The sequence below is a fragment of the Prinia subflava genome, chromosome 1 (genome assembly GCF_021018805.1).
Source record: "Prinia subflava isolate CZ2003 ecotype Zambia chromosome 1, Cam_Psub_1.2, whole genome shotgun sequence".
Taxonomy (NCBI): domain Eukaryota; kingdom Metazoa; phylum Chordata; class Aves; order Passeriformes; family Cisticolidae; genus Prinia; species Prinia subflava.
In genome coordinates, this window is record NC_086247.1 from 147807968 (window position 1) to 147834373 (window position 26406).

The 26406-nt window shown below is 43.4% G+C and overlaps 1 protein-coding gene and 1 long non-coding RNA gene across 9 annotated transcripts in view; one reads left to right on the forward strand and one right to left on the reverse strand.

The window, feature by feature from the left end:
• Positions 1-26406, forward strand: part of PRKAG2 (protein kinase AMP-activated non-catalytic subunit gamma 2) — a 211369-nt gene that overhangs the window by 143593 nt on the left and 41370 nt on the right. For 5 of the 7 annotated variants that reach the window (XM_063416251.1, XM_063416278.1, XM_063416259.1 and 2 more), the window contains 2 exons: positions 1777-1991; positions 22093-22174. In XM_063416251.1, the coding sequence (XP_063272321.1) occupies positions 1777-1991; positions 22093-22174 (297 nt within the window). Of the gene's footprint in view, positions 1-1776; positions 1992-21708; positions 21927-22092; positions 22175-26406 lie in introns of those variants that run through there. The other 2 variants (XM_063416295.1, XM_063416305.1) reach the window with 2 other exon arrangements.
• On the reverse strand, positions 17435-21604 carry LOC134560394 (uncharacterized). 2 transcript variants are annotated; one of them, XR_010082727.1, is made up of 2 exons: positions 21467-21604; positions 17435-21069 (listed from the first exon to the last, which is right to left on the reverse strand). It is a non-coding gene; the product is annotated as an uncharacterized LOC134560394 (long non-coding RNA). The 2 variants fall into 2 exon arrangements; XR_010082726.1 differs by having other exon boundaries at positions 21463-21599.

A 26406-nucleotide genomic window follows, 5' to 3' on the forward strand; every position in this document is an offset into this window, starting at 1 on the left:
TGTGTAAGCAAAACCTTACCAGGCAAGTTAGGTGTCCTTTCAATCCTTATGGAAGTGGAACTCAATCTCCAGTCCCCCTGGAATGAGCAGAACTTGAGGACATTCAGAATGCCATGGTGGTTACTCTTGTCTCACTCCATGTCACATCAGCCAACATCTGTACCTGCCTCCAGCCCCACTCTCCTCTGGGCATTGCTGCTTGACTGGCAGAGCTGCTGGCCTCTTTAAAAATCAAATTAAATGGAAGTCCAGCTGCAAGTTTGGAAAAGGACCAAAGATAGGGACTGAGTAGGGGGTCCTTTTTGATTCCAGCACAGCTAAAATTTATCAGTGGGTATTAAGATTTTCTTTGAAAGAAATAAATACAGTCCTCTGTACCACTAAACCCACTATTAATAAAACATATGAGAGCCTAATTATTTTGCAGGTTTCATGTTGAGTGACTCTATTATTGTAGAGTTAAGTCTCTTATTATGTAAAAGCAATCAAGAAAAGTTGTTTTCAAAGAAGAACAATAGATAAAGAACAGTTACCCATATTGCATGTTAATTCCTTTAAACACAGAATATGCTAACTGTTCTCTAGACATGTCAGGAGTAAGAGTTTCTTCAAGTAATAAATCTCTCCCTGAGTTGTTGGATGTCCAGAGTTCCAAGTCCAGGAACTTAGGAAAAAACCTCTGGTGCGATAATCTCTGGTGGAGCCCTGAAGGCTCACACCAAGGAGCCAGATTTACCATGAAAATGGAACATTGTGCTCTTAAACACTCCTTTGAGTGGCCTGGGATTTTATTCTCAATAATCTGCTCTCTTTTGATGGGTTTGAGGCCCCTTTGGGTTAACTGATCATCTACACAAATCATGGAAGCACAAGAAATGAGCCAAATTCAGAGGTCTTACAGCCCACTAAAAAATACATATCCCAGTTCAGCCTCGTGGTTTTTATGCATCTCTGTCCTGATTTATGCTGGCACCAGAGAACCATCCTTGGTTTGCTGATCTACCTGTAACCAGAAACACAGATGTTGGAACCTGAATTTTCTGACTGCTGGTGGATGTTTGCTGGTTCTTAAATGGATAATAAACACAGTTTAAATCTGTTTGTTCACAATTCAGAGCTGCCCTAGGAACATAACCAAAAATACAGCTGGGGTACATACACGTGTCAAATAAAAACAGGGTGCTCACAAGAGAAATGATCTGCTGCTGACACTGATTTTTGGCAAAAGATAAGATCAATCTTTCTCCTCAAAGGTGGCTGAAAACAATTTTAGTTTGTACAAAGGCTGTACAAGAGCTTTACAGAAAACAAACTGAGGCTCAGGAGATATATGCCCTGTTCCTTTTTGTCTCTTCTCCTAATTGTATTTTAACTGCTGGCTGAAATGCTGTTAAAATAATAAAAAAGAAGAAAAAACAACCATTAAAGGTTTTGAGCCATGTGCCATGAGATAAAGGTAATCCTGAGACTCACAGGAGTATTAAAATGACAACAATAAAGTAATACCCGTGCTGAGTGTCATTTTAGAAATAAGCAATTAAGGAGGTTAATACAACACAAACCTCTAGCACTGCCATGCTGCCACTGTGCCTCCCTGTAGTGGATCAGACAGCTCAACCAGCTTAAAAGAGTTTTAATGGCAAGGCACATAAACAAGGAGGTGAGATCCCTACCTTTAGTTTGGGGAAATGTGATGAAGAAGTACAGGATCTCTGTAAAGCTGGGATGGTCTGCTTTTCACCTGAACTGATCTTTGGTCATTTTTGTTGTTCACAGCCTCTAGCCTCTCCTCCTCTCCATCCACCCCAACACAAGTGACCAAGCAGCCCACGTTTCCTCTGGAATCCTACAAGCATGAGCCCGAGAGACTCGAAGCACGGATTCAGTGTTCCTCGCCTCCGGACACAGGGCAGAGGTTCTCTCTGCCTCCACCCCAAAGTGCAGCCAAGCCTCCCATCATGACACCAGCTCCCTGTGCTACCTCAAAACCAGTAAGTAAAGCTTGTGTCCAGTTTTCCACTGGGAAATGTGCAGGGTTGTGCGTGGACTGTGTCTTGTGTTACAGCTGATGGGCTGCAGTGTGTGTGGCCATGATGTGGCACAGAACCAGAACAAGGCCTTTTATTTCATTTTACTGCAGAGTTTGGCTGAGAGGGAACTGGGAATCCAAAGGTGCTGGCTCCCTTCTGATTCACCCAGGTAGTAACTAAATTTTGCACTACCTTCAAAGTGAGTTTTGCAATGGCTTCAGATCCCAGGATACACTGCTGAGATGCCACCGCAGAGATGGATAAAATTTTATTTAGGATTGTCTTTTATCTCCCTTAAGAAGAGCTGATGAGAGAGTTAGCAGCCAAAGAGAGCATATAAAAAAGAAATTCACAGTCTGAGCTGTAGGGACTCTGAGTTCCTGCTGCCTCTGGAGTCTGAGATGACTGGGACAGCTGGTGACTAATAGCACAAGTTGCTATCACACCTCCTGCCCCAGCTCAGAGAGTACAAAAAGAAGGGCAGCACTACCAGGGCATTTATCCAGCCTCCCACATAGCGAAGGTGTCTTCATAAGAGTGGTTTCTTCAGTTCCTGGTAATGCATCAACTCAGTTCCTGGGAACACATGAATTCCAGCCTCTGATATTCTCCAGTGCTGCACAGTTCTGTGCCTCCTCCCCTCTCCCTTGGCCAGCCTGAGCCTCAGAGGCATCATTCTCCTTTTCTTTCTCCTCTGCCTTTTGGCCCCCTTTTCCTTTTGTGTTATTTCCTTCACATTACCTGTATTTTTCCATTCCTCTGACTCACGGAGCCAGCAGACCATGATTTGTCACCAGAGTAAACTACCCTGCATCTGCCTTGCCCAGCTTTTCTTCCTTTTTTTTTCCCCCTCCAAAATATAAATTTTTGTGTATCTAGAAATCTAGAACTGCAAAGGGCATACAGGATCATGAGGTCAGTTGCTCTGTTGAACAGCCATGAGTTGTGTTTCATTCCAGTTCTCAATAATTTATTTAAAAGCAGGAAGTTTCCTCCCACTCACCCATGGGAAAGCTGTTCCAGGATTTGCACCCAGTAACACAGCAATCCCAAAGCCCTTTTTGCTTTTGTGTGAGGTACCTCCAGTAGCAGCAGCTGTTGTGATGCTGAAAGGGTTTGGCTGCTGGCTCAGATTTTATCTGCTACTTTCAAGTCATTCACACACATCCCATAAAACACCTGCCCTATTTTGGGGGGGGGCCTTCTGTAAAAGTTAGGAAACCTTTGATTTTCAACATCATTTTTTCATGGATGGGTTATAACGCTTTGCTCTTATAATTAATGGCAGTTTTCATTCATTGTTTGCTACATCCTGTTGTACCAGTAGCCAAACTTTGTTTTTTTAGATCAAGCAAGCCAAACTCTCCCTACAAATGACAGACTTTCTGTTCTTCTGCTATGCAAAAGTAAATCAATGAAGTATTAAATACGATAAGTCTTACATTTATAGTTAGGGAACTCCAGCTGTCACTTTTCTGCAGCCAGCACACTGCCTTTCCATATCAATATATTCTTGGGATACAGAAATTATTAAACCCAAAGGTTTGTAGGATACAAAAATATTTTGGGTAGGTTTTAGTCAATCAGTCATATTCTTTGCACATGAATGTGTTCATCTGTGTTATGCAGCTACAGAAGAGTCTTTTGTACCTGTTAGAATAGAAGTGAGGAAACAGCATAATCTTAGCACATTCCACTGCCTGAAAGACTGAAGTTTGTTTTGGTTTTGATTATTTGCTGATTCAGACAACATGAAGTTGAGTAGAAGATGCCAGAATAAAGAAACAGAATTCGCAGCAGGTTTTTATGAACAGTTGTGGTTGTATATATGTACAAGAGGGAGTCTGGGGGGTAACTCAGAATGCTGGGCTCGGTTCTCTCCTGTTCAGAAATATGTGGGATGTGTAGCACCTGATTGTCTGGTACCCTCTGTCCTTTGTGTCTGAGAGCAGTGAGTGTGCAGGGCTGCCAGGGAATCATTGGGGGTTTGGTTTACTTGGCAGTAAATGTCAGCAGCCACAGATCAGTGAGGAACAAAGCTCTGGATGTTTAATTTTCAACAGAGACTGGAAAGAGAGATGAGATTTGCCATTCTCTTCTAGAAGGAGAAACTGTTAGAGGGAAAGGCTGAATTCCTGCTGAAGGACATGAATCTCAAGCTGATGAGTGTTCTCTCAGCACTGTCGTGTATTTTGATCCCTGCAAATTATTGACCCAACATTCCTTTGCAAATACAACAGCAGTAGGCAAACATTCTTGACTTGAGTACTGTATTTCAAACATTTCATTTATTCTGAGCTGTGTGTTAATAAATACATCATTTCACAATCATGTACCATAAACAAATCTGTGAGAGGCAGACTCAATTTCTTCTTTACATTCATCACAATTTGCTGGCAAACCCAATTCAGTTATTTTAAAAACACACTATAAATGTTATGGTAAATGGTTCATAGAGGCCATGCTGTTAGGTGATCAATTCAATGATATGGAAGCTTCTCTGCTGACATCTGAAATGAGAAGTTGACTCTTATCTCTGTCAACTTAAATCCCATTTACTTATCATATTGCCTAACTGTTAATGATAATGTGTGAGACCCCAGAACTATTATAAATGATTCATGATTGCTATATATATTGCAGTAGGAAAGAGGAACCTTTAGACCCAGACCTGGAAACATTATTTTAAAACAAACAAACAAACCAGAAGAACAGATAATGAGAGGAAGATATATAGTATCAGGACTTGGAATTAATTTTAGCCCATTTTGATTATTAATGACATTTGAAAGTGGCTCTGAAATTGTTTTTTACTTGTCTGAGAGTCAGTTGTAGAAATGTTAAATTTTTTTAGTAAGACAGAAGACATAGAGGGAAGAATAAAAATACTTATTTCCCAGCAGATGTAACCAAAAGCTTTCATGTTTTAGTAGCACTCCCAACAGCGAGTATTTTCATGGGATTTTTAAGCCTTCCATTCTGGGGAGGGGAATAAACAGTGGGAGACAGTTCCTGAGAGAGGGAGATCCTCCTTCAGCAAGCATCACCTCGACATGGTACACAAAGCTGAGCAATTAACCTCGTGCTAAATGGGTGTCTGTGGTAATCACCAAGGTCTGGATTTATCCCACCTAACTTTAGAAACCTTTCTGAGCTGCTTAAGCTGGGGGTGCAGTAGCTCCAGTCGTCTCTGCATCCCCCAGAGAGGCATTTGCAGGGATGGATCAGATCCCCAGGGGCTGAGGAGCCCCTGGGGCTGGCTGGGAGGGAAGGGATTCACTCCAGTGCTGCATTTCTGATCCTGCTGCCCAAAGCTGGGAGTGCTGGGGCTGTCACACACCACTGCAGCAGCTCTGCCAGGCTCTGCCCTGCCTGTGGAGGTGCTCCTGGTGGCTGAGTTAGAAGGTTAGAATGAGAAATGCAGCTGATAAGAGATCAAAGCCGTGCCTGTGGATTACCGTGTGCTGCATTAAACGGCAAAGGAGCAATTTGATTTCTCACAATGCAGTTCACGACTCTGTACTTTGGCCCTGTGTTGTTTGGCTGGTGTAACCTTCAGGCAGTGAGTGGTAAATGATAACTCTTCTCTGGTGTGACATTACGAACCATGAAAGGAATGCAGAGAGGTTGCAGATTCAGTAAGAACCTGTTTGCCCTGTTTCCGCCTTGTCTGTGTTTTGGAGTGGAACGTGGGACATTGGGCATTATGTGGTTGTGTCCTTTTCTTTCATCCTGTCTTCTTCCCCTGATGCATAGGACACTGTAAAAATAGCTCTACTCCCTGCAAACACGAGCACTGCTGTGGTACCTCATCTCCTGGTTTCCCCTTTCCCAGCATGAGAGGAGCCCAGGCCAGAAGGGGCTGCCTCCAGACTGGAGAGCTGCCCCTGAGGTCTCTGTTGGTGAAAAACAAGGCTGAGGGTTCCTCACAAGAAGTCACAAAGGCAGAACGTGCCTACAGATGGTCCTTTCCATGTTATTGTGTTGTGAGCCACTGTCCTCCAAATAACTTCCAAGCCAAGTAATTTCCCAGAATATTCTTAACAGAGGAACAGTCAGCCAGAAGGTAGCCAGAGACTCTTAGCTGGTGTGAGTGTGTCCTGTTAAAGCTGCACACAGAAGGGAGTCTGGTCTGTATTCATTTTGCACAGTCCTTGCTGCTCCAGCACGTGGGACAGGAGAGATGTAATGTACAGCTGGGACTCTCTTCCAGTCCTGGATGAAAGGGAGAAACCAGATTGTTCCCGCAGCTCCTCGCTTGTTAAACAGCAGCGCTTCCCCGCAAAGCTATTCATGCTGCTTCTTAGCCAAAGTGTAGTAAACTCCAAAACAGGGCTGTTAACTTGTTCAGCGTGAGAGAGAGGCTGTTACATCACACCCTGTGCTGGCAAGGAGCCTGGGAACCAGGATGTGTGCAGCAGCTCCTTTGGTTTGGCTCTCCCCAAAAAGCCATACCACCTATCAGAGCTCCATAATCTGCTGGGTGAGTGAAGAGATTGCAATCTGATGAAGAGAACAGAAAAGTGTTCTTTGATTCTGAGGTTGTCTTAAAAAAAAAAAAAAAAGAAAGAAAGAAAGAAAGAAAAATTACAGGCTGGGGAAAAAAAAAAAAAAAGGAATCCAGTTTTCCAATGTACCACAACTCCTTATTTCAGTATTTGTGTGGTTTAAGGCAGTGTATGAGAGTGCCAAGACATTACTGTGATTCAGCTGTGATTCACACCAGAGGAAAGTGATCACCAAAATTAGAGCCCCAAAGGCTGTCATTTACCATGACAAAGCTCTGGCAGTGCTGGTGTGTCCAGACTCCTTTTTATGCCTTAACAGCAGCACTCCTGGCAGATGATTGTGTTCCCTAAGAGATCCCATGGGCTGGAACAAGCTATCCTTGTTTAATCCTTTTTCCCTATGGGAGCTGTTGCTATCCGTGTGGAAATGTGTTTAAATTTAAAATATTTCTCCAATAGGGGGCACATAACTAATTAGTTGCAAACCTAGTAAAGGAATCACTCTGTGATGAACCCTAGAACAATTATGAAAATATTACTGGGGAAATGTTTGGAGCCCACCTGATTTGATTTCAGTCTCCTTTGACAGAGCATGATGGTGGCTCCACTGAATCGAATAGAAGCTCATAGAATAATTATTTAACATGGTTGGAAAGTCCATAGTGAGATTTAGTGGGACATAAAGAATAAATAAATCTGAACTTTTCAAAAATGGAAAGCTTCAGCTATATCACACTACTTTTTAATTACAGCTCCCATTTTATTAATATTTTGTTTCCTCATTTCACTTTCTCCCTATTAATTGTACCTTTTGTATCCCTTTTGGTGATTTTCTCGCATTTTAGATTTAGAATACACAAACAGCATCTTGCTATCCCATTTATATTGGTTAATTTGTTGGGGTTTTTTTTAAAGCTACTTACTTGTTTTAAAAGACAAAATATTAAACCACAACCTCCTGAAACACTGGTGTCCTCATAAATTTGCATTCTGGTTGCAGTGTCCAGATTCGTGCAATCAATCTTGCAATGCAGAGAAATTTTATTGCATAAAGATGGTTTTTTCTGCCCTAAGGAAATGTGTGTCTGTGTCAACTTGTGGCTTTTTCTGCAGCTACAGAAATAATTTAAATAACTATCTGTGGGTTCACTCAGAGGAGAATTTATTTTAATGACATGAAATCCTAGAATTCCTGTTCCTCCTAGTCCTAGATCAAAAGGAGGAAGGTGAGGTGGAAAGGGTGAATAGCCAGAATGCTGAGTCCAATCAATTCCCAGCTGCTTTGACAGCTCTCATAAGGCTATAAGTAGCTAAGGCAATTAAAACTAGAGCATCTCTGGGGCTTTTTTAAGATACTCATTGGTACCGAAATCATGACCCCAGCACCCTAAAGACAGAGTTAGTAGCTTAAACCTAAATTACTTTCATCGCCCTAAATCCTGCACTATGCATGGTATAAAAAGGCTAAACCTGAGGATCTGGCCTCATGTGTCTATATAAATAGATATCTTTTGGTTAAGTACCATGATGTAAGAGGGTGCTGGAGGGACAGCCTCATTTCACCCATTGAACTGATTTCTCTTGGCATGGTTTATTTTGAATTTTAGACTTGTTAATTTAATAAGCATCCTGTTATTCTGCTTAGAAGATCAGAAGTTCTGGGAGGAGTAACCTCCATCAGTGATTAGAAGCCGGATGCCCACTCTGTGATTTAATACCAAGCTGCAGTTTCATGCAGGGTGACTGACAGTTTCTTACCAGCTGTATCTGGACAGTTTTGGCACACTAAAATTATTCACCATCAGGGCTGTTCATTCACAAAGCAGGAGAGATTATAGACCAAGGTTTTCCCATGAGAACGGAGGAGAGAGAAGCAGCTTTGAACCTGTTTGGTTGTGCCCTTCCTGCTTCTGGATTGGACTAGAGAGAAAGTGACCTGAGAATAAGGAAAAAATGTTTATGGAAGGGGACTCTTAGAATTCTTAGCCACCTTCCTCTCTCTTAACCCAGTTTTGTCTATATTTTATTTTTAGATACACTCTTTAATGGCCAACAGAGCTTTAAAGAATGTAAAAGGCTGGTTGATACCATGAGGAAACTTTCTGCATAAAGCAGTCATATTCCTTTCACTCCTCCTCACAACATTCCCCAATCCCTTTCTCTGACTGCATGAAATAAACTGGTGAAGTTGGAAGAAATAAAGGGGACATCTCCCAAAAAGGGCTCACTCCTGTTTGGCTTCTTTCTCCCAGCTTTCACATTTTGTAGTGTCACTACCTGCTTGTGCAAGAGGAGAGCAATAGAGCTCTTTAAAAATGCAGCTGGTTGTTGTTGGGTGGTTTTTTTTCTTTTTTTCTTTTTTTTTTTTTTTTTTTCCTTTTAAGATTACAATCAAGCAAGTTTGGCCATTTGAAAGTCAGCTGCATGGGCTGCTGAGTCAGAGGAGGACTAGATACCATCTTGGCAGCAGCCTGGAAAAATGTTTCCATTGTGCTGGTGAAATGAATGCAAAATATTTATTCTTTGAGCTTGTTCACAACAGCAGCTCAGTTCTCAGCTGGAACTGAGGGTGGGGCCATGTGGAAGACATTTGTAGGAAGACAATAATGATTTGTACACGGCTCAAGGTGTGCATAATCTTATTTTATGATTAACAAAGGACAAGGCTCTAACTATATGGGACTCATAAACTGAAGTGTAAACCAGTGAAGTAATCAGAGAATTAAAGAGAAAAAGTAATGGAGGCAGAAGGTTAGCAAAAGAAAGGGAGGGAGCAGAATTCAGGAGGGGAGGGATTACTTTAGTCTTTTTGCATATTTAGGGTTACAGTAAAGTGCCAGTGCTCAGGTTAATACCATGGACTTTTGAAATTTTGATCTATCATACTTTTTCACTTACAACTGCACAACTCGGGGCATCTGTGCTATGTAGAGAATCTTCTTCCTTGTACCTCTGAACAGAAAGTTACTGATTGCTATTTTGTGGTATACGAGCACATATGATTCAAGCAGAAAAATAAACATGCTTTTTGCCCTGGGAACTTTGTTGTCCAAGAGCCTGAGCTAGCAAAACAGGCCAGGCAAATTCTAAAACCGTAAGGAAGCATTGGCTTAAGCAGAGCTGTTCCTAAACACTGCAGACTTGCAGAAGAGATCCTAAGTGTAGCCATAACAGAGCTGGCAGTGACAGGAGGCACTGAGGAAAGGTAACCTGAAGGTTACAGCTCTGGCTTTGGTGGGGGTTGCTGTGTATTTATGGTGCTGAGTCTCAGGTGCTGTTTTTGTTCTGGCTGATGTCAGTGTGGTGATGGCCTTGATCCAGGAAAACACTTAAATGTGTGGTTGGATTTAAGCACAGTGGAGTGCTCAACACTACTGGAGCACTTAAAGCTGTGTTTCAAATCACTTTGCTGGATTAGGGTCTTTGTGCAATTTTAATGGTAGATTAAAATATTTTAAAATGACAACAGCGAGTACTGAATATGAGAAAGGAAGGTGAAGGACAGAGGATGAAAAAAAGAGCTGAGAAAAATATTAAAGATTAAAAGGAGAGGAGAGGAGAGGAGAGGAGAGGAGAGGAGAGGAGAGGAGAGGAGAGGAGAGGAGAGGAGAGGAGAGGAGAGGAGAGGAGAGGAGAGGAGAGGAGAGGAGAGGAGAGGAGAGGAGAGGAGAGGAGAGGAGAGGAGAGGAGAGGAGAGGAGAGGAGAGGAGAGGAGAGGAGAGGAGAGGAGAGGAGAGGAGAGGAGAGGAGAGGAGAGGAGAGGAGAGGAGAGGAGAGGAGAGGAGAGGAGAGGAGAGGAGAGGAGAGGAGAGGAGAGGAGAGGAGAGGAGGAGCTTTTGGTGACAATGGAAAACTGCTGCTGAGTGAGTGGCAGGGAGGGCTGCAGCTGGAGGATTGCCATCTGCCTGCTGTTGTGTGTCTGGCATTTCTTTGGGTGTCAGGACTGTATTTACTTGGAAACATTCATGGTGTGTCCTGCCTCAGGACTGAGCTCTTTGTGGAAATGGGAACAGTTACTGATGGACATTTGGTTTATGAGAGAAGACACCTGACCCCTTTGCTACCCCTTTCCCTTGAGCCTGCCAGAAACAACTGCACAAAAGTAAATCCCAACAGACATCCTGCACACAGGAACAGGACACTGCCAAAGCTGATCTCTTAGGAAGCACTGTGAGGAATACAGAATTATTCAGTCTGGGAAAGACCTCTGAAATCATTGAGACCTCTAAGATCAGATTTCACTGATCACTGAGTGCCACATCCAGTCATTTCTTGAACACCTCCAAGGATGGTGACTCTGCCACCTCCTTGGGCTTCCACTCCAATGTTTAACAACCCTTACCATGAAGAAATTCCTCCTTGATGTCTAGACTGAACCTCCCCTCATGCACCTTGGGGCTGTGTCCTCTCATCCTGTCTCTGGGAGCAGAGCCTGACCCCCAGCTGGCTGCACCCTCCTGTCAGGAGCTGTAGAGTGAGAAGGTCTCCCCTGAGCCTCCTTTTCTCCAGGCTGAGCCCCCTGAGCTCCCTCAGCTGCTCCCCATAGAACTCACTCCCTAGACCTTTCTCCAGCTCTATTGCCCTTCTCTAGACACGCTCCAGCCCCTCAATGTCTTTCTTGTTGTGAGCTCAGAACTGGACACAGCACTTGGGGTGTGACCTCACCTGTGCTAGAGGGACAATCATCTCCCTGGTACTGTTGGCCACACAACTCATTATACAAAATAGTTGCACAAAAAGAGCACAACATTCTTCCCTGGGGCAAGCCATGAGGGCATGGCTATTGCACAATATAAACTGGTCACTAAGTAGTTTCTTCCATCATCAAAGATTTTATGGGTACAGAGGTTACACTATGAAGATACGGATGCATTCTTCAACCTTCTTTTTCTCACGCCCTCGAGGATTTGGCTGTTGCTATTTCTTGGAAAAAATCTTGGAATTCAATGAATGTTTCAGTTGCAGAGTCATTACGGAAAGCAAGAGTTTGAAGAAGAGAAAAATAGGGCCAGTAGCTGATCAGAGAGACCTGGCTGCAACCAGGTCTGCCCCATCAGAGATCACTTGTGCAGCCCTATATTCCTATATTTAAAAATTGGGGCTATGCTGCTCTAAGTCAGAAATGTTATTAAAAAATCCTACATAACTCAGATATTTTTTGAATAGGCGCTTAAGATAAGCTCACCACAGATAGAATCTTTTGTGCTTAAAGTTTGTAGCAACAGGCTTTTATACTGCAGGCTCTAACTGTGGCCAGCCAGCCCTCGTGTTTTCAGAGCACATCGAGATTTACACAAAAGATCACTGTGAAGCTGGCTGCTCCTCTGAGCCCCAGGGAGGCATGTCAAGAAATAATTTCAGCTCTTCCAGATATTTAGCTACAGACTCAAACTGCATCTATGTGCTGTTACATACTGTGCTGTGAACCAGCATTTTCCACAGTGAAAGCACCTTTCACTGAATGAACCTTTGTACCTGCACCTCTACCATCTCTGCAGGAACATGACTGTGGTGGCTGGCTTGCTGGAGGTGTACCCCTGGTCCTTAGCGTGGAACTAATTTCAATTTTTTTTTTCAATTCTACTTCCTGGAATACAGGGCAAAGCCTTGCCACTATTTGCATGTCCTTTATGATCTTGTTTGTAGTCATGAAATGTTGTGCTCATGTGCTTGATACGCCTCTTGCTCAGCACAGCCCTTGTTTCAGTCCTTCCAGAGGGGGTCAAACCACAGAACCAGCACTGAGCCCCAGCTGCTTTCACTGGCAGTGCACCTGGAGTGAGGGAAGGATGGAGTTAGGAGGCTGTGGAAAGGGAAAGGATGCATGGCAGAAGGAAGGGATCCATTGCAGATTTCTTTTGTGCATAACAATAAAAAAAGAAGCGACACACAAAAACGAGGCCGGGAGTGATCAGCAGTAGGTGTGGAATGAATTCAGGAAGAGGCTTAGGTTCCTCAAGCTGTACAGCTTTTAGTCAAAAATTAATTTACTTGGCGATTACAGGTCAACCATAGTCTCTGTGTTGAAGGAAGTTTATTTGTGTATAATAATATCTCTACTGTGAGATAACAGGCCTCACAAGCCTTAGCAGGGCCCCTGATAGCACTCATGCCTCCACTTTGTCAGCTGTGGGGTGGGCTTGAAATCTACTGCAAACACACAAGCCCCAAGTGCTACAAGTCCTCCTCAGTGCTCAAAGTCCTCCTAGAACTGCACTGAAAAAAATACATCGTTGTCTTTGCCTGCCTCTTTGAGACAGCTTCCAAAAGCTCCTTCTGGAGCCCTCCTGGGATCCTGATGTGAGGAGCACTGCAGAAAGTGGCATTTTCTCTTCAGCTGCAGTCCCCTGCACCTTGTGGCACAGCAGCTCAGGCCACAGAGGGAATTATTTGTTCAGTCCAGGTCTATGCAAATGTTTTGAAGTTTTATTGAGGTTGTGGGTGACTCAGCTCTGAGCTGAAGGTTGTCTGTATTTCTCAGAAAATCCCCTTTGTAACTCTGCCCTACATCTGATGTCCAGGTTGGACAGATCTGATTTCAGCCTTTCAGAACTGCTGATGGTCATGAAAATGACAGGCTGGGAGAGCTGGGGCTGCTCAGAATGGAGAGGAGAGAGCCTCAGGGAAACCTTTAGAGCCCCTTCAAGTGCCTTAAGGGGCTACAAGAAGGCTGGAGAGAGACTCTTCACGATGGCATGTAGTGGTTGGACAGGGGAAAATGTTCTTGAGCTGAAGGAGGGAAGGTTTAGAATAGATTTTAGGAAGAAATCTTTTATTGTAAGGGTGGTGAGGCACTGGGCTTGAAGCTGTGGACTCCCCATCTCTGAAAGTGTTCAAGGCCAAGTTGGATGGAGCTCTGAGCCAACCTGGTCTAGTGGAAGGTGTCCCTGACCAGGGCAGGGGGTTGGAACAAAATGATCTTTAAGGTCCCTTCTGACCCAAATCATTCTGTGAGTCTAAAATAACATTTTGATGTTAAGACTACAATTAGGTTACTAGAATTTTGTGATGTTTACTCAAGCCTCAAGTGAAGTATCAGCTAATTTCAGGGTTTTTTAGGGGGAATGTGTTTCATTTTAAGTTTAAAAAATATCACTGAAAGCTGGTGTAATAAATGTTCACACAGTGAAATCACTATTCATGACTGAGCTTTGAAATATAACACTAAGATGAAGGAAGCAAAATGGTAGATAGTAAATGTGTTTATTTAAATCAGATTTGGCTCTGAGTCTTTTTTTTTTCATTTGTTATTCTCAGTGGCCTCGGTCCTGCAGATTACTCATCAGTACTCTGGCCTCAATCCAGCTAAAGTACTTAAGTAAGTGCATAACTTTAACTAACACAAATAATCCTGTGTTCAATGCCAGCAAATGAAGACACACAACAATGTGGGCTCACTTTCTTCTTTCTCATTCACTTTAAATTAGTGAATGCTTACCTGTGTTTTACCATTAGTAGTGTCTTAATTGGTTCTGGTTTTTTTTTAATGTACATTTTTCCCAAGAAAATATCTGCTTTAATCATCCTTAGTGCCTGACTGCTGCAGCTCTCTCCAGCAATAATTCCCCCATGCTCTTAACTGAGCCCCTGAGTGTGATGAGAGGTTTGTCCTGTTTCAAAGAACCTGAGGAGCACTCAAGCATATGTGTAAAAACAGCTGAAGTACATCTTTTTGATCATATACAATAACAAATATTTAAGACAAGGACACTTAAAAACTCTGGAAGAGATTAAAACTAAGTGGCATCCCTGTGTTTGCAGTCAGGTAGAACACTTGTAACACCTGTATTCACAACAAACTCAGATTAGTTCCTCACAGGTACTTGACTTCTTTGAAAGTTTTGTTCAAAAGGGCAGAATTTAAATTATTGGGCTGTTTGATCAATAGCGTCACACTGATAATTTTGATTTGGCCTCCACCTATACTCAACATGAGTAATCTGAGGAAGGAATGTTGGCCACAAGGGCTTGTCTAGAGAATGCCTCTGATATTCTTGACTCTAAACTCCACCTTATCTGAGTAGCAGAGTGATACAGGATCAGACACAGCTACAGATTAGAGGTTATGTAAACAAATCCTGCCTCTTTTCTACTCCTGCCTTGACTTCTCTCTAGGAGTTGAGCTTGGAATCTAGTCTATTCCTTCATATTTTACTTTCTTTGAAGTTTATTTGTCAGAGGTGCTTAATTCTGCTCTCACTGGGACCATTTTTCTTTGCCTTAAACTGAGATGCTGGAGGACACTGTTTATGTGTAAAAGAGGTTCTTTGTTTCTGGTGCTAGATCAAAGGAAGTTCTGTAAAGCTATTCTATTTCTCAATTAAGTCAGAAACTTACTGGGATTAAACTTCATTTCCATACAGAAATATTTAGGAAGGGCTCACCATTAAAAATGTGAAATCTCTCTGTACGTTTGTTTCACATATCCCCAGGATAACAGATTCCAATACTCTCTAATGCAGTGAGGATTTAGTAGAAATGAAGATTGTCCATTTCATCATCTTTCCTAGTGCAGCATACACCATACACTCCCTTTTTTCTTTTTAATTTTTTTTTTTTTTTTTAGGATTTGGCTAACATTTATTGTTGTTACATTTATGTTATCCATTTGACCTGCTAAAGATCCCCTACTGCTTATCAATCATAATTAACTCTGTAAAGTAATTAATACCATAGCTGTTAAATGTGAGGATACCTGTAGCAGGAGGTTAGTTACTAGTTATAAAATGTAAAAGCAATATGCAGTTATTCTGTATTTCAGGCCAAAAGACTCCTGCTTAGGACCACTGGTCGAGTCATATTCTGATGGTGTTGGGATGAAGTAAAAAAATCCTTTCAGGGTAGTTCTTACCCAGTGGCAAACTCTGTCTGAAGTATTTGAAATGAAATCATTAGTTTTTTCAGCCTCACTGTGCATGCTAGAAATACATTTAGAATAGACACTCCCTCACTTTCATACCTGCTGTGGGACTGTTGTGTCCCTAATTCATCGAGGGCCTCTCAGATTAGGGACAGAGCACCCAGCTGACTCCAGTAAGGATCAGTGCCAGGCTTGTTTATGGGGTTTGGTTACTCTGTTCTAAACAAATTGTAAAATCTGAGCTGCCACCACCTTCATTTAAACACGCTACACACTGGTGTGATTATAGCATTTGATATTTCAGAAGCCTTTTAAGACTACAGCGATTTTTATTGCATTCTTTCCAGATCTGGGAAATAAAATCTCTAACCCAGTATTCTGTATGAGGTGTTCCCTTCCTTACTGGCTTGCTTGGGGCTTGCAGCAGAATTTCCTTAGAATAAATGGCAGAACCTACAGTTCCTGTCCAGCTGCTCTGGTCACCCCGAGGTTTTGGAGGTGAGGACTCTGTGAGGGCAGAGCTGTGTCCTCAAACACCCGACAGACCCAGGGTTTCACCCACAGGTGGCATTTTCAAACACAGAAGGGATCCAAGCTGGGATCCTGACCTCAGCCTCCCTGATTCAAGTGTTCTCAGCTGTCATCAACCCCCCGGTATCACTTACCACTCTCTAGCAAAAAACAAGTAGAAGTTTAATTTACAGTTTAACCAGCAGATGAAACTTTTTATTTTTTCCTGATAACTTATCCTTTTCCACTTCACAAACCAGGCTAAATTAAAGCAAAAAATAAGCAGGAAGTGTTCTAAATTAATTTTGCAAAGTTGCAAGAGAATAAACGTATTTATGACATACATTTGGGAAGAATTGTAAGTTGGTCTTTGACAGCTCGTCAGGAGAAGAGTTGTTAACTACTTCAGTTGTGCAGAACTGTAATTGGAGTACAGAGCAGTAGCAAATGGTGGGAAAATTACCATTCCTAGTTTACTCTTGCATTCAAAATGGCTTTGCCTTGATTTGCATTTAGATGGGAATTCCTTCTGTTGCTCTTCAATCCATTAGGTTTTATAAGGTAAGTGGCCTTTTTTTTTTCCTTTTTTTTTTTTCTGAAGTGCTGGGAAAGGCGTTTAGTTTTACTGCTGAGCTGTGCAGGTGGCACCCCAGCATATCCATATTAAGCCATCAGGAAAGAGAAAGGCAGCCTTGAATTTACCTGGAAATGCCTATTTCTAAATAAAGCACAGGTGACATTTTTGTTGCAATGCCTGAGTAAGTCTGCTCCACACAGACTTGTATTTGCAGCAGAATTTCTTTTTTTAGGTTGTTCTTTCTATTCCTACCCAGTCACCAAAGACTGATATATAATATTTATTATTGCTCAGAAAATATTTGTTTTAGAATATTTCTATTTCAGAATTAAGGCTACTTGTTGGAAGGGAAGGGGAAAAGATAATTTACATTTGTATAGATGGTTAGTAAACTGGGTTTTGTACATAACATACATATCAAGAATTCTCATTGAATTACCATACTAAGACTATATATATTTTGCTAAAGACTAGACAAAAACTGAAACTAAAAAAAAAAGTCTGGGAGAGGCATAAAAAATTGATTTTCCCCATCAACTATATGGAAATAATAATGAACAAATGGGATTTTTTTTAATCCCTTGCTTAAAACCTCCTGTGATAAAGATTTTAGAGGGGTTTTTTTGGCAAAACGTGCTGGTGCTTCTCTTCTGTTACACTCAGAAAGTTCTCCCAAAGTCCAACCTAAGAGTTCTTTACTAAAGGCTACATAGGTAACTTCTCATCCCATAACCAGTGGACCCAGAAGATAGTTAATCACTTTTCTTCTTGCAAAAACACGTCATGTTTGGAGGCTGTTGAGGTATTTTCCTTCAGTCTTCTTTTTCTGATGTTGTGGTTTTTTGGGGTTTGGTGGGGGAGGGGGTTTTGTTTGTTTCTTTGGGGTGTTTTTTGATTTGGGTTTTGGCAGGGCTGTTGTTTTTGTGTGGGTTTTTTTTTGTTTTTTTCCTTTCATAGATGAAGAAATTGGGAAGTTTTGAAATTCTTTACAGGTCATGTTTTCTGAGTACGTAGATCATTGCTGTTCCTTTTTTTTTTAGACTCTTTTAGTTCATTCTTGAGTTTAGTCCCTAAAACTGAATGCAGTATCCCAGCTGGCATCTAACCAGGGAATGTGTAGCACAGATGCTCCATGTCTTACCTATAACACGTTTGTAAATAGTGTGATTTTTTTTTAAATTTCCAAGAAACTGACATTGTAGTCTCACATTTAGTTTCACTCCAGGTCTTTTCCTTGCATGACTGCTGGAAGTCAATCCTTTCCCAGTTTATTTTTGCATTTGATTATTGTATAACACACTCTACTTACCCATATCAAAGTGCATCCTGTTTTTCAAAGCACTGCAGCAATTCTCAAAATTATTTTATGTTCTAGGGCTGTCCATAAAAGAGCAGCTTCTTTTACCATTGAGTCACTTTGAGTAATTTGAAAATGTGGTCAGGTTATTCATTATTTCTTCATTGAGTCATCAGTGGAAACACTGCATGATGTTAGGCAGAACACAGGCCTCTGTGGAGCCTCTCTTAAACCCTTCCAGTCAGATAAAGAAATCTTAGTACCTTCCTAGAGAATACTGTTGTGACCTTTAGCAGTCAGACAATCTGGTTTGCTGGTGTGTGTGTCAGGCAAGAGAGTGGGAGAAATCCAGTGAAGTCCCACTGCACCCGCTGCCCACAGCACTTCCAGCCTCTCATCACCCAGCCTGAGAGTGCTTTGGCTTTGGTCGCACACCTCGACTCTTGCTGATGATCCTTTTTTCCTATATCTGCTTAAAATGGGGGTGGTTGTTCTCTTACACATCTTGGAATCAAACTTACACCCAAAAGTGTAAGGCAAGATGGCAGGAAACTACATAAAAAATGATCTTCTGCTGATGTTAATTGTTGTTCACATGCCTGAACCATCCCTATGACTTAAACACTTAGCATGTTCTTATGAAAAGGATGGGATTCCTACAGTAGGACACAGGACTGAAAGGACTCCTAGATTATCAGAAAAAAAGAAACAAAGATTATCAGATAAGTTTTAATGTATTTGTTGGAAGTGCATCTATAATTTACAGGATTGATTTGACTTCCACAGAGTATTAGTCACTGCTCACTCCCTTTACCCTAGGAAGCTAAAGAAAACAGCCAAAGTGAGCAGTTACCTATTAAAATTTACATTCCAGCCTTCACAGAAATCCTAAAATCTCTTTGGTTTACAGCTACTTTTTGTGACTTTTGCTTTGTATCAACCATGAATTCTTTTACTCTGTGTCTACAAAGGTTGATGCCACTGCTGGATTAAGGTTGTGTTGTAGGTCCATGTTTTTTGGCATAAATAACGTTCCTGTAAAAATGTGGCAAAAAAGGAATGTATTCAGGCAGTTTGGGGTTTTGCACATATTTCTTTTCTAAACTTTTTTCTCTAGCATTTATGTCACCTGGCAATATTTAGGATACAATTGTGAACTGTCCTGTCACAGTGGGTGTCTCAAACAGTTAAATTGGGTTACCTGACACACTCTGATAGCAAATTTTGAAGCATAATTTGGATAAATCCCTTGGTTATAGTTAAGGGAAGCCTTCTGTGGCAGTAGAACAAATAGTCACAAAAAAACCCAGGTAGGAAATGTTACAAGATTTAAGATCACCCTACTGGAAATTACAGCTCCTTTTCAATAAATACTTTATCTTTAGCCAGTAATCTTTCTGTAAAATGACAGAAGGAGTTTGTTGAGAGACAATACTGCTTAAAATGTCTTTTAATTTGTCTAACCCTGTTCACAATGAACTGGACAGTGTTTTGACCTTGATTTAGGCTGACTTAAGAGTGGGTTGTTCCCAGAAGGTGTGGTCCCACTGCCTCTCCTGCCCTGAACAATTCGTGTGCCAGTGCTGATACAACTAAACAGTGAGTTGGATCAGGAGCTGATCTGGATCAAACCCAATCTTTTCTTTCAGTGCCTTTGGTTTTCAGCTGCATCAGTTTCCTGTTCTGACTCACTGTGTTGCCTACAAGCCAAAAGGAGCCAGAATGCAAAGCGAGGAGCAAAAGGGACACCATGATCAGCAGCTTGCTCCAAAATTGGTTTCAACAAATCGTGAGACTGCAGGCACGTTGAAGGATGGGGTTTCAGTCTTTAGTTCTCCATTTCCCTTGGGTTTCTTTTTTTGAGCAGTGTGGATGGAACATGTTTCCATTACAAATCTCTGTTGTATATTAAATTGCTGCCTTTTTATTATCCTGAGTTTTCCATAGTGCTCTTGGTGTGGATGTAGGTTCTGCCACTGCAGACCCCTGATCTTGCAGTGAGCTCTGAGGTTCACAGCACACTGTAGGATGAAATAGGCTGAACTGACTTCTTATAAACATATCGTGTTCTGTAGCAGTGAAATTCAATGCACACCTTTCACGTCTCAGTGTCACTTCCAAACAACCTCGGAGTTGTATTTCCTCCTGGCTGGTGCTTCCTAGATAATTATGGGGAGCAAATGAAAATAAAAAGAAACAAAATCCTGGCAGTTATTTCCAATCAGATATGTCATCTTATCTGCCTTTGATTAAGAAAAGATGTTAAAAACTCTTATCACTATCAAGGTACACGATAAGAAAGATAAATAATTTAGAGCTCCTAAAGCTAACTCTCAGAAATAATTAAAAGCTTCCAATGTGTTTTGATTAGTAGGCTGAAAATATTATCAATTAATATGAACTGCTTTGGTATCTTGTGTAATTGGTCAGTTAGAACTTTACTGAAACCCTAGAAGCATCTTAAAAATACACCTATGAATGAAATATTTTAGGGTTTTCTTTTCAAGGGACCTTTACAGTAAAGAAGAACTGGCTATTGTCAACTTCCTCATATATCCCTAAAAGTGTCCTTAGAAAGAGGTAGCTTGGGAAAAGAAAAAAGCTGTCACCAGCAGTTTGTTTCCTTGCTTGAAGCTTCGCTGGACTTGAGAAATTACAAGACAGCTTTCTGTTTTCCCATAAATATTGGCTCTCTCCCCCATCATAGTTTTATTGTCATTATCTTTCATATTTCCCTACGTTTCATGCGCATTACTGTGCTCTGCTAGGTCTAATCAACCTTCCCTCCTTGAAGGGCTTGCTGAACTTTTGAAGCCTGAGCTTCCCCTTGGGACCAGTAGGTTTCAAATGTTCCTTGGTGACTCTTGTGGCTCCTTTGGAGTATGTGTGTGTGCTCGCAAGATCTGCAGCCATTCCCAAAGACAGAATCTGTTTATCCCCTTCGACAGCATCCGTGTGTGAACCGGTCCTGCTGAGCTTCCTAAGCAGCCAGCGCGGACCTGCTCATTCCAGGCAAGGAACCCCGCTAAGGCTTACCACACCTCAGCGTCAAAATAAATGCAAATGACGACTCTATTTCGAATATTTCCTTATTTCCCTCGCTTCTGCCGTAGCCTGGCGTAGGGGCTGGGATGCAGATTTGGGCGCAGTAAATCCCATCCCTGGTAAATTGAAGCCTCCCGTGGTGCCAACCCCGTCCTTCAGTCTCTGCTGCCGGGGCGGCTTTGGGCGGGCAGAGCCGCGCCGCTCGCCCGGGAGACGCCGACATTCGGAATTGTATCTGGAATCTGGAATTGTAACTTAGTCTGGAATTGTTCCAAATGGAAACGAGCGCGCCCGTGCCCACAGCGGGTACCGCGGGATGGAGCGGGTACCCCTGGGACAGAGGGAACATCCCGACATAGGGAACACCCCGGGACAGAGGGTACCCCGGGATGGCGGATACTCCGGGATAGAGGGGGTATCCCGAGACAGAGCGGGTATCCTGACAGAGGACACCCGGGATAGAGCGGGTATCCCGGGATCATGGGCACCCCAGAGCCGGGATAGCGGCTCGGCGCACTGCGGGAGCTCCCGTCACACACAGGGGAAACCCCCTCAACACCCGTACACCCCCCGGCGGGCAATGGAACCGTCCGCTTCCCCGCCGCTGCCTCGCAGGTGAACGCGCGGGAGCGTACCAACCCCCGCCGGCGGGGGGAACGAAGGGTTTCCCCGGGTCCACCTTCAGTCGCACCGCTCTAATCCAGGGCAGCCCGGAGAACAACGAGGCTGTAGATCAGGCTGCGAGAGGCGGCTGCCCCGGCAGAGCTCTCAGGGCACTAAACCTCCCCTTCCTCCTCCTCCCTTTGCCGCGCGGAAGTGGTAGCTCCCTCCCCCTCCCGCCGCTGACCAACGGGCTCGACTGCAGCAAAACGGAACGTACCAACCGCTCCGCCGGGGGGAGGGGGGAGCGGCGAGGCGTGGCGGGAAGCGCCGTCCTGCGAACGGGCGCCCGGGGAGCCGCTCCCGCCGAGCGGGGAAGAGGCGGCGCCCGCAGGAGGCACGGCCGGGGAGCCCGAGGCTTCACCCGGGGCTGCCCCCGGCGATTCATGGGCTGGGGGAGGGCGAGCCTCGGTTCCTCCCCCCGGTTCCTCCCCCCGCGGTGTGTGCGAGCGGCAGCGTGTGCGGAGGCCGAGGGGCAGCTGCCGCCGTCCCGCCTTCCCTCCCCTCCGCCCGCTCCGCGCCGCCACTCCCCGGCCGATGCCGCCGCGGGGCCGGTGAGTCCGCGCCTGGATGCTCATCTCCTTCTCCTCTCTTCCCTCCCGCAGGCGGCGGCAGCGGCTCCGGCTCCCTTGCAGCTCCCGGCCGCCTCCGAAGGGATGCTGGAGAAACTAGAGCTCGAAGATGAAGGTAAAAATCCGCGGCAGCAGCGGGGGCCGGGGGCGGGCCGGGGACACCCACGCGGCCGGCGGGGTCCGGGCGGGGGCACGGGAGCGGGGGATCCCCGGCGGGGAGCGGGGGATGCGCCGTGCCCGGGCCATGTCCTTGCGGGGCCAGCCCGATCCCGCTGCGGTGCTTTTGTCCCGGTGCCGTTCCCGCTGCGGCGCTTTTGTGCCGGTGCCGCCGCCGGGCCGTGCCCGATCCGCGGCTGCCGCCGCCCGGGTCCCGCTCCGGGGGAGCGCAGCCTTCACGGCACCCCCTCCTCCTCCCCGTGAAACACCCGTTCTCCTCCAATACGTCTGCGATACCAAATATAGACTTTGAGAGCAGCGATGGAAAGCTCTTTCAAGTAAAGCTTCCACTCCGTATGGCAGCACATACATCTGTTCAAAGCGGCAGCTGTACGCTGAATTTTCCTTATGTGGCTGCGCTCTGTGCTTGTTCCTTGCCGTGCTCTGAGGAGCTGCAGTTCTGACAGAGCGTGCTGTGCTCGCACAGGGCAACTCCTGGCAAGTTTTTCCCTCTTGCAGACGCTAAACCGTGCTGTGGGGAAGCATGGATGGTTTTTTTTCTCCAACTTGCACCAAGCAGCCGCTTCACCTCTGAAAGATCCGTGCTGAATATCTGGAGCTTTCATTTTCAGAAGGGATTAGCTTAGTGGATGCAAATGTGGGTGCATGGCTTAATCTCCATGCTCAGCATTGTGAAGTGGCTAAGACTTCATGGGATGTGTTTTTCTGTAGTTGGTAACTCCTGTTGTAAAATGTAGGACAAATATTTAAGGAAAACTTTGAAAATAGCAGGCTGAGTCATTTTGTGAGAAGATAAATCTAAGCCGGTATGCTAATAAGGCAGCTTCTTCTTTACTAGCATGCTGCCTGCAGTTGTGAGACTGGTCTGGAAAAGTAACACCTTTTATTTTAATCTTTCTGTGTGTGAGAAAAGGAAGCTCTTAACAATTGCATTCTTTGAGTTTGAGCTGCCTTTTTTTTTTTTTTTCTGAGTCCAGACAGAGTTTGAATTGCAATGAAATGTTTGTGCCTGTGTGCATCTTGAACATGCTTAAGTGTGAGTATTTGGAGCAGGGGATGTGTTGCTAACTTGTAGGGCTTTTTTCACGTACTGTTTAACTGTTTTTAGTTAGGAATTCATGTTATGCTTATGGAGAGGTAGAAAGTTACCGATTTACTTACTTTTACATAAAGCTTGCTACTGTGAAATACAAGTTCCTAAAACCTGCTGAATCATTAATAGTTAAGCCATTTAAAAATCTATTTGAACATCTTACAAATTTAGGTACCTCAAAAGGATCTCTAGGTTAAAAAAAATCTGAAACACCAAAACTTGAGTTTTGAAACACCTTTATGCTTTTAAAAGTGTAAGATGGAGTTATGTGGAGATGCTTGATAAGGGTGAAGATCTGTGTGTCTTCTAAAACCCAGCTATAAAATAATCTAAATTCTTTGGGAGTTTAAGAGTTTAATTTTTTTTTCTGATTTTCAAGCTTCTGTTTTGCTTTGTCTCTCTTTTAGCTCTAAATTTCAGGCTTTGTGGATGCTCACGCTGGGTGGGTGAGAGCAGTTCAGGGGCCTGTCAAAAGGTCATGTCTAATAGCAAACCTCTGGCCGGTTTAAAGTAGGGTGTGGGTTTTGAAAGGAGCAGTCACCTCATTAGCCTTTTAGACTAAATGAGAACCTGGCTTTAGGCCTAATTTTAAGGCCAAGTGTCAAGGCTGTAGAGTGCTGTATTCAGAACCCAGGGTGTGAGTAAAAGTGAGAGAGTCAGACCAAAACCTGCTGCCCACAGTGCTCCTGTGTGAGAGGGCCCAGAGCAGGAGGATCTTAGAAAATCGAGATGCAGCTGGAAATGCGGCAGCTTAGTTGCAGTACCTGGTTTATGACCTAAATTTTTGCACTGGTTGCTGTCATTGTATTTGTGCTAATACTGGGGGTGGGAGAGTAAAAGAGATCTGAGATGTTCACTTTGTTGTTGGATGGCAAGTGGTACGTGCTCAGAAGTTGAGAAACACCTCTGAAATCTTGATAAGGTTTCATTAAGTGGTTGTAGCCAAACTGTAGCTGATGATCTTTTGTCAAACTAAGTTTTTCTGCTGACACTTAAAATTGTGAGTTGAATGAGAAGTTTGAAACTTGTTTTGTAACTGCTTTCCTGACTGCCTCTACTTTCGAGTAGTTGCTCTTATGAACTTTCCAGTTCTGTGTCCATCAACAGTTGCTAACTATCTTGTGTATCAAATTATGCTGCAGTTCTGTTGAAACAGGGAGCTTAATAAAATGAGCTGAAAAATGAAGCTCTATGTGTGTGCTGAATGCCATCCAGTATGTGGATTTGTTAGTCCCTCTCCTCAAAGGTTACACAATTGAGAATGTGAAAGCACAGAAGGCATTCATTTAATTTGGATTCTGATTAAGAGGGTGAAATTGAAAAAAATAATGCTAGAAAGATTTATGATCTGTGTAGTACTGTAATGAAATATCCAGAGTCTGACCTGATGGTGTGACTTCTAAGTAAAACAGTGGTGTCACCTGAAGAGCAATTTTAATTTTCATTGTGTAAAAAGAATGTGTTTAAACTCTTTTGTACCTAGTTAGGATGGACAGGGTTAGCTAGGATACTCTTGTTGCAGAGAGAAGTGCTGTTCATGTTTTTAGCCTGAAACATGTTCCTGTATCTGTCTGAGCTCTCTAAGATCAGTGTAACTTCTTACTGGTAGGTCTCTGGTTCTGTCTAGGACTGACTTTATAATGTTACTTTGGTGATGTGTAAGTCTAATTGTGAGTGAGATGATGTGAAACAGCACCAGTGCATCACAGCTGAAACAGGCTGTAGGCTCAGGATGTGCACAGAGGAGAAGCACTGGATAGGCCCGGGATATTTATTTTATTTAGGGCTCCCTGAAGGAGCTTTCCCCGAGCAGCAGTCAGAGCAGGAAAGAAAAAAATTCCCATGTAAGAAGTCCAGAGTCTCCTTTTAACTGAAGGGTACTCAGCTTAAAAATAAACAGAAAACTTTTGAGTAAAATATTCTGAACTCATCCTGCTTAGTATTCCTTGGATGGGAATGACCTAAGTACATTTCCTCAAAATAGGTGAGAGCTACCTGTTGATGGGTGTGGAGTTTTTCATTGTAGCCTGAAATACAGTGCTGAGAGGCCTCTCATGGACATAATAATTAATCAAAAACTCGTTATCTTCACACACATTATTGATTTTCTTCTTCAGATCTAATGTATGTGCAATAATGTTTCTGTAGTAAGATTATTTCTACTTCTGATCAGTGTCAAGAGTGGTTCTGGGTTTTCTTTTATGGATGATACGATGAGCTTGGAAAAGGACAAGGAGAAATTATTCCGAAGATCTAATATGAAAAAGGACTTTAGTTAATAATTTACACTTACAGGCTTTATTTTGTTAAGCTGGAATTCCATAAATGGTTGTGTTCCAGCATCTACCTGGGCTCTGAGAGGAGAAACTAGGTTAGAGCAGCAAATGGATGCCTGTCAGGTGTATTGATTCAGTGGGTATAGTTTCAGTGTGTTATTTTGGAAACCAGTTTTGCTGCAATGTTGTCTCTCATCCATGTTAATCTCTTCCTTCTGCTCACCTTGAGTAGTGAAGTAGCAGCTGCTGAAGGCAGAATTAACTATTTTTCTGTAGCGTCTGCAAACCCCCCTTGGAGGTGCTTTCTGCAGACTGAGTTAATTTAATTGGAGGGTTCTGCTGTGTCTGTGCTCAATTCCTAGTCTGGAAGAAGGGAATTCTGCAGAGTGTGTGCAGCAGTTGTAGCATCAGCATCATGGGACTGATGTGCTCCCTCTTGAATGCTCTGCTTCTCTGGACTGTAGCATAAAGCAGCATTTAGACATTGGATAAACAGTTTGCATTAGAGTGGAATCTCTCCTAGTAATGCTCTGGCCTTCATCTCACTCTCCCTGAATCATGCATCTCTTCTGTTCTCTGCTCCTATCTCCTGAAATGGACTGTCACCAGGAACTGCATCTCCTCTTCACTGCTTTTGTGTCTGGGGTCACTCCTGCCCTGCTCTGCGGGTTTTCTTTCTGTGTCTTATTAAAAGTAGTTTCTTGAGCTCTTCCTGCCTGCCAGCCTCCCGCTGTCAAGCGAGTATCTGAATCAAGGTATGAAAACAGATGTCACTCTGGGGCCAAAAATAATTAAAAGGCG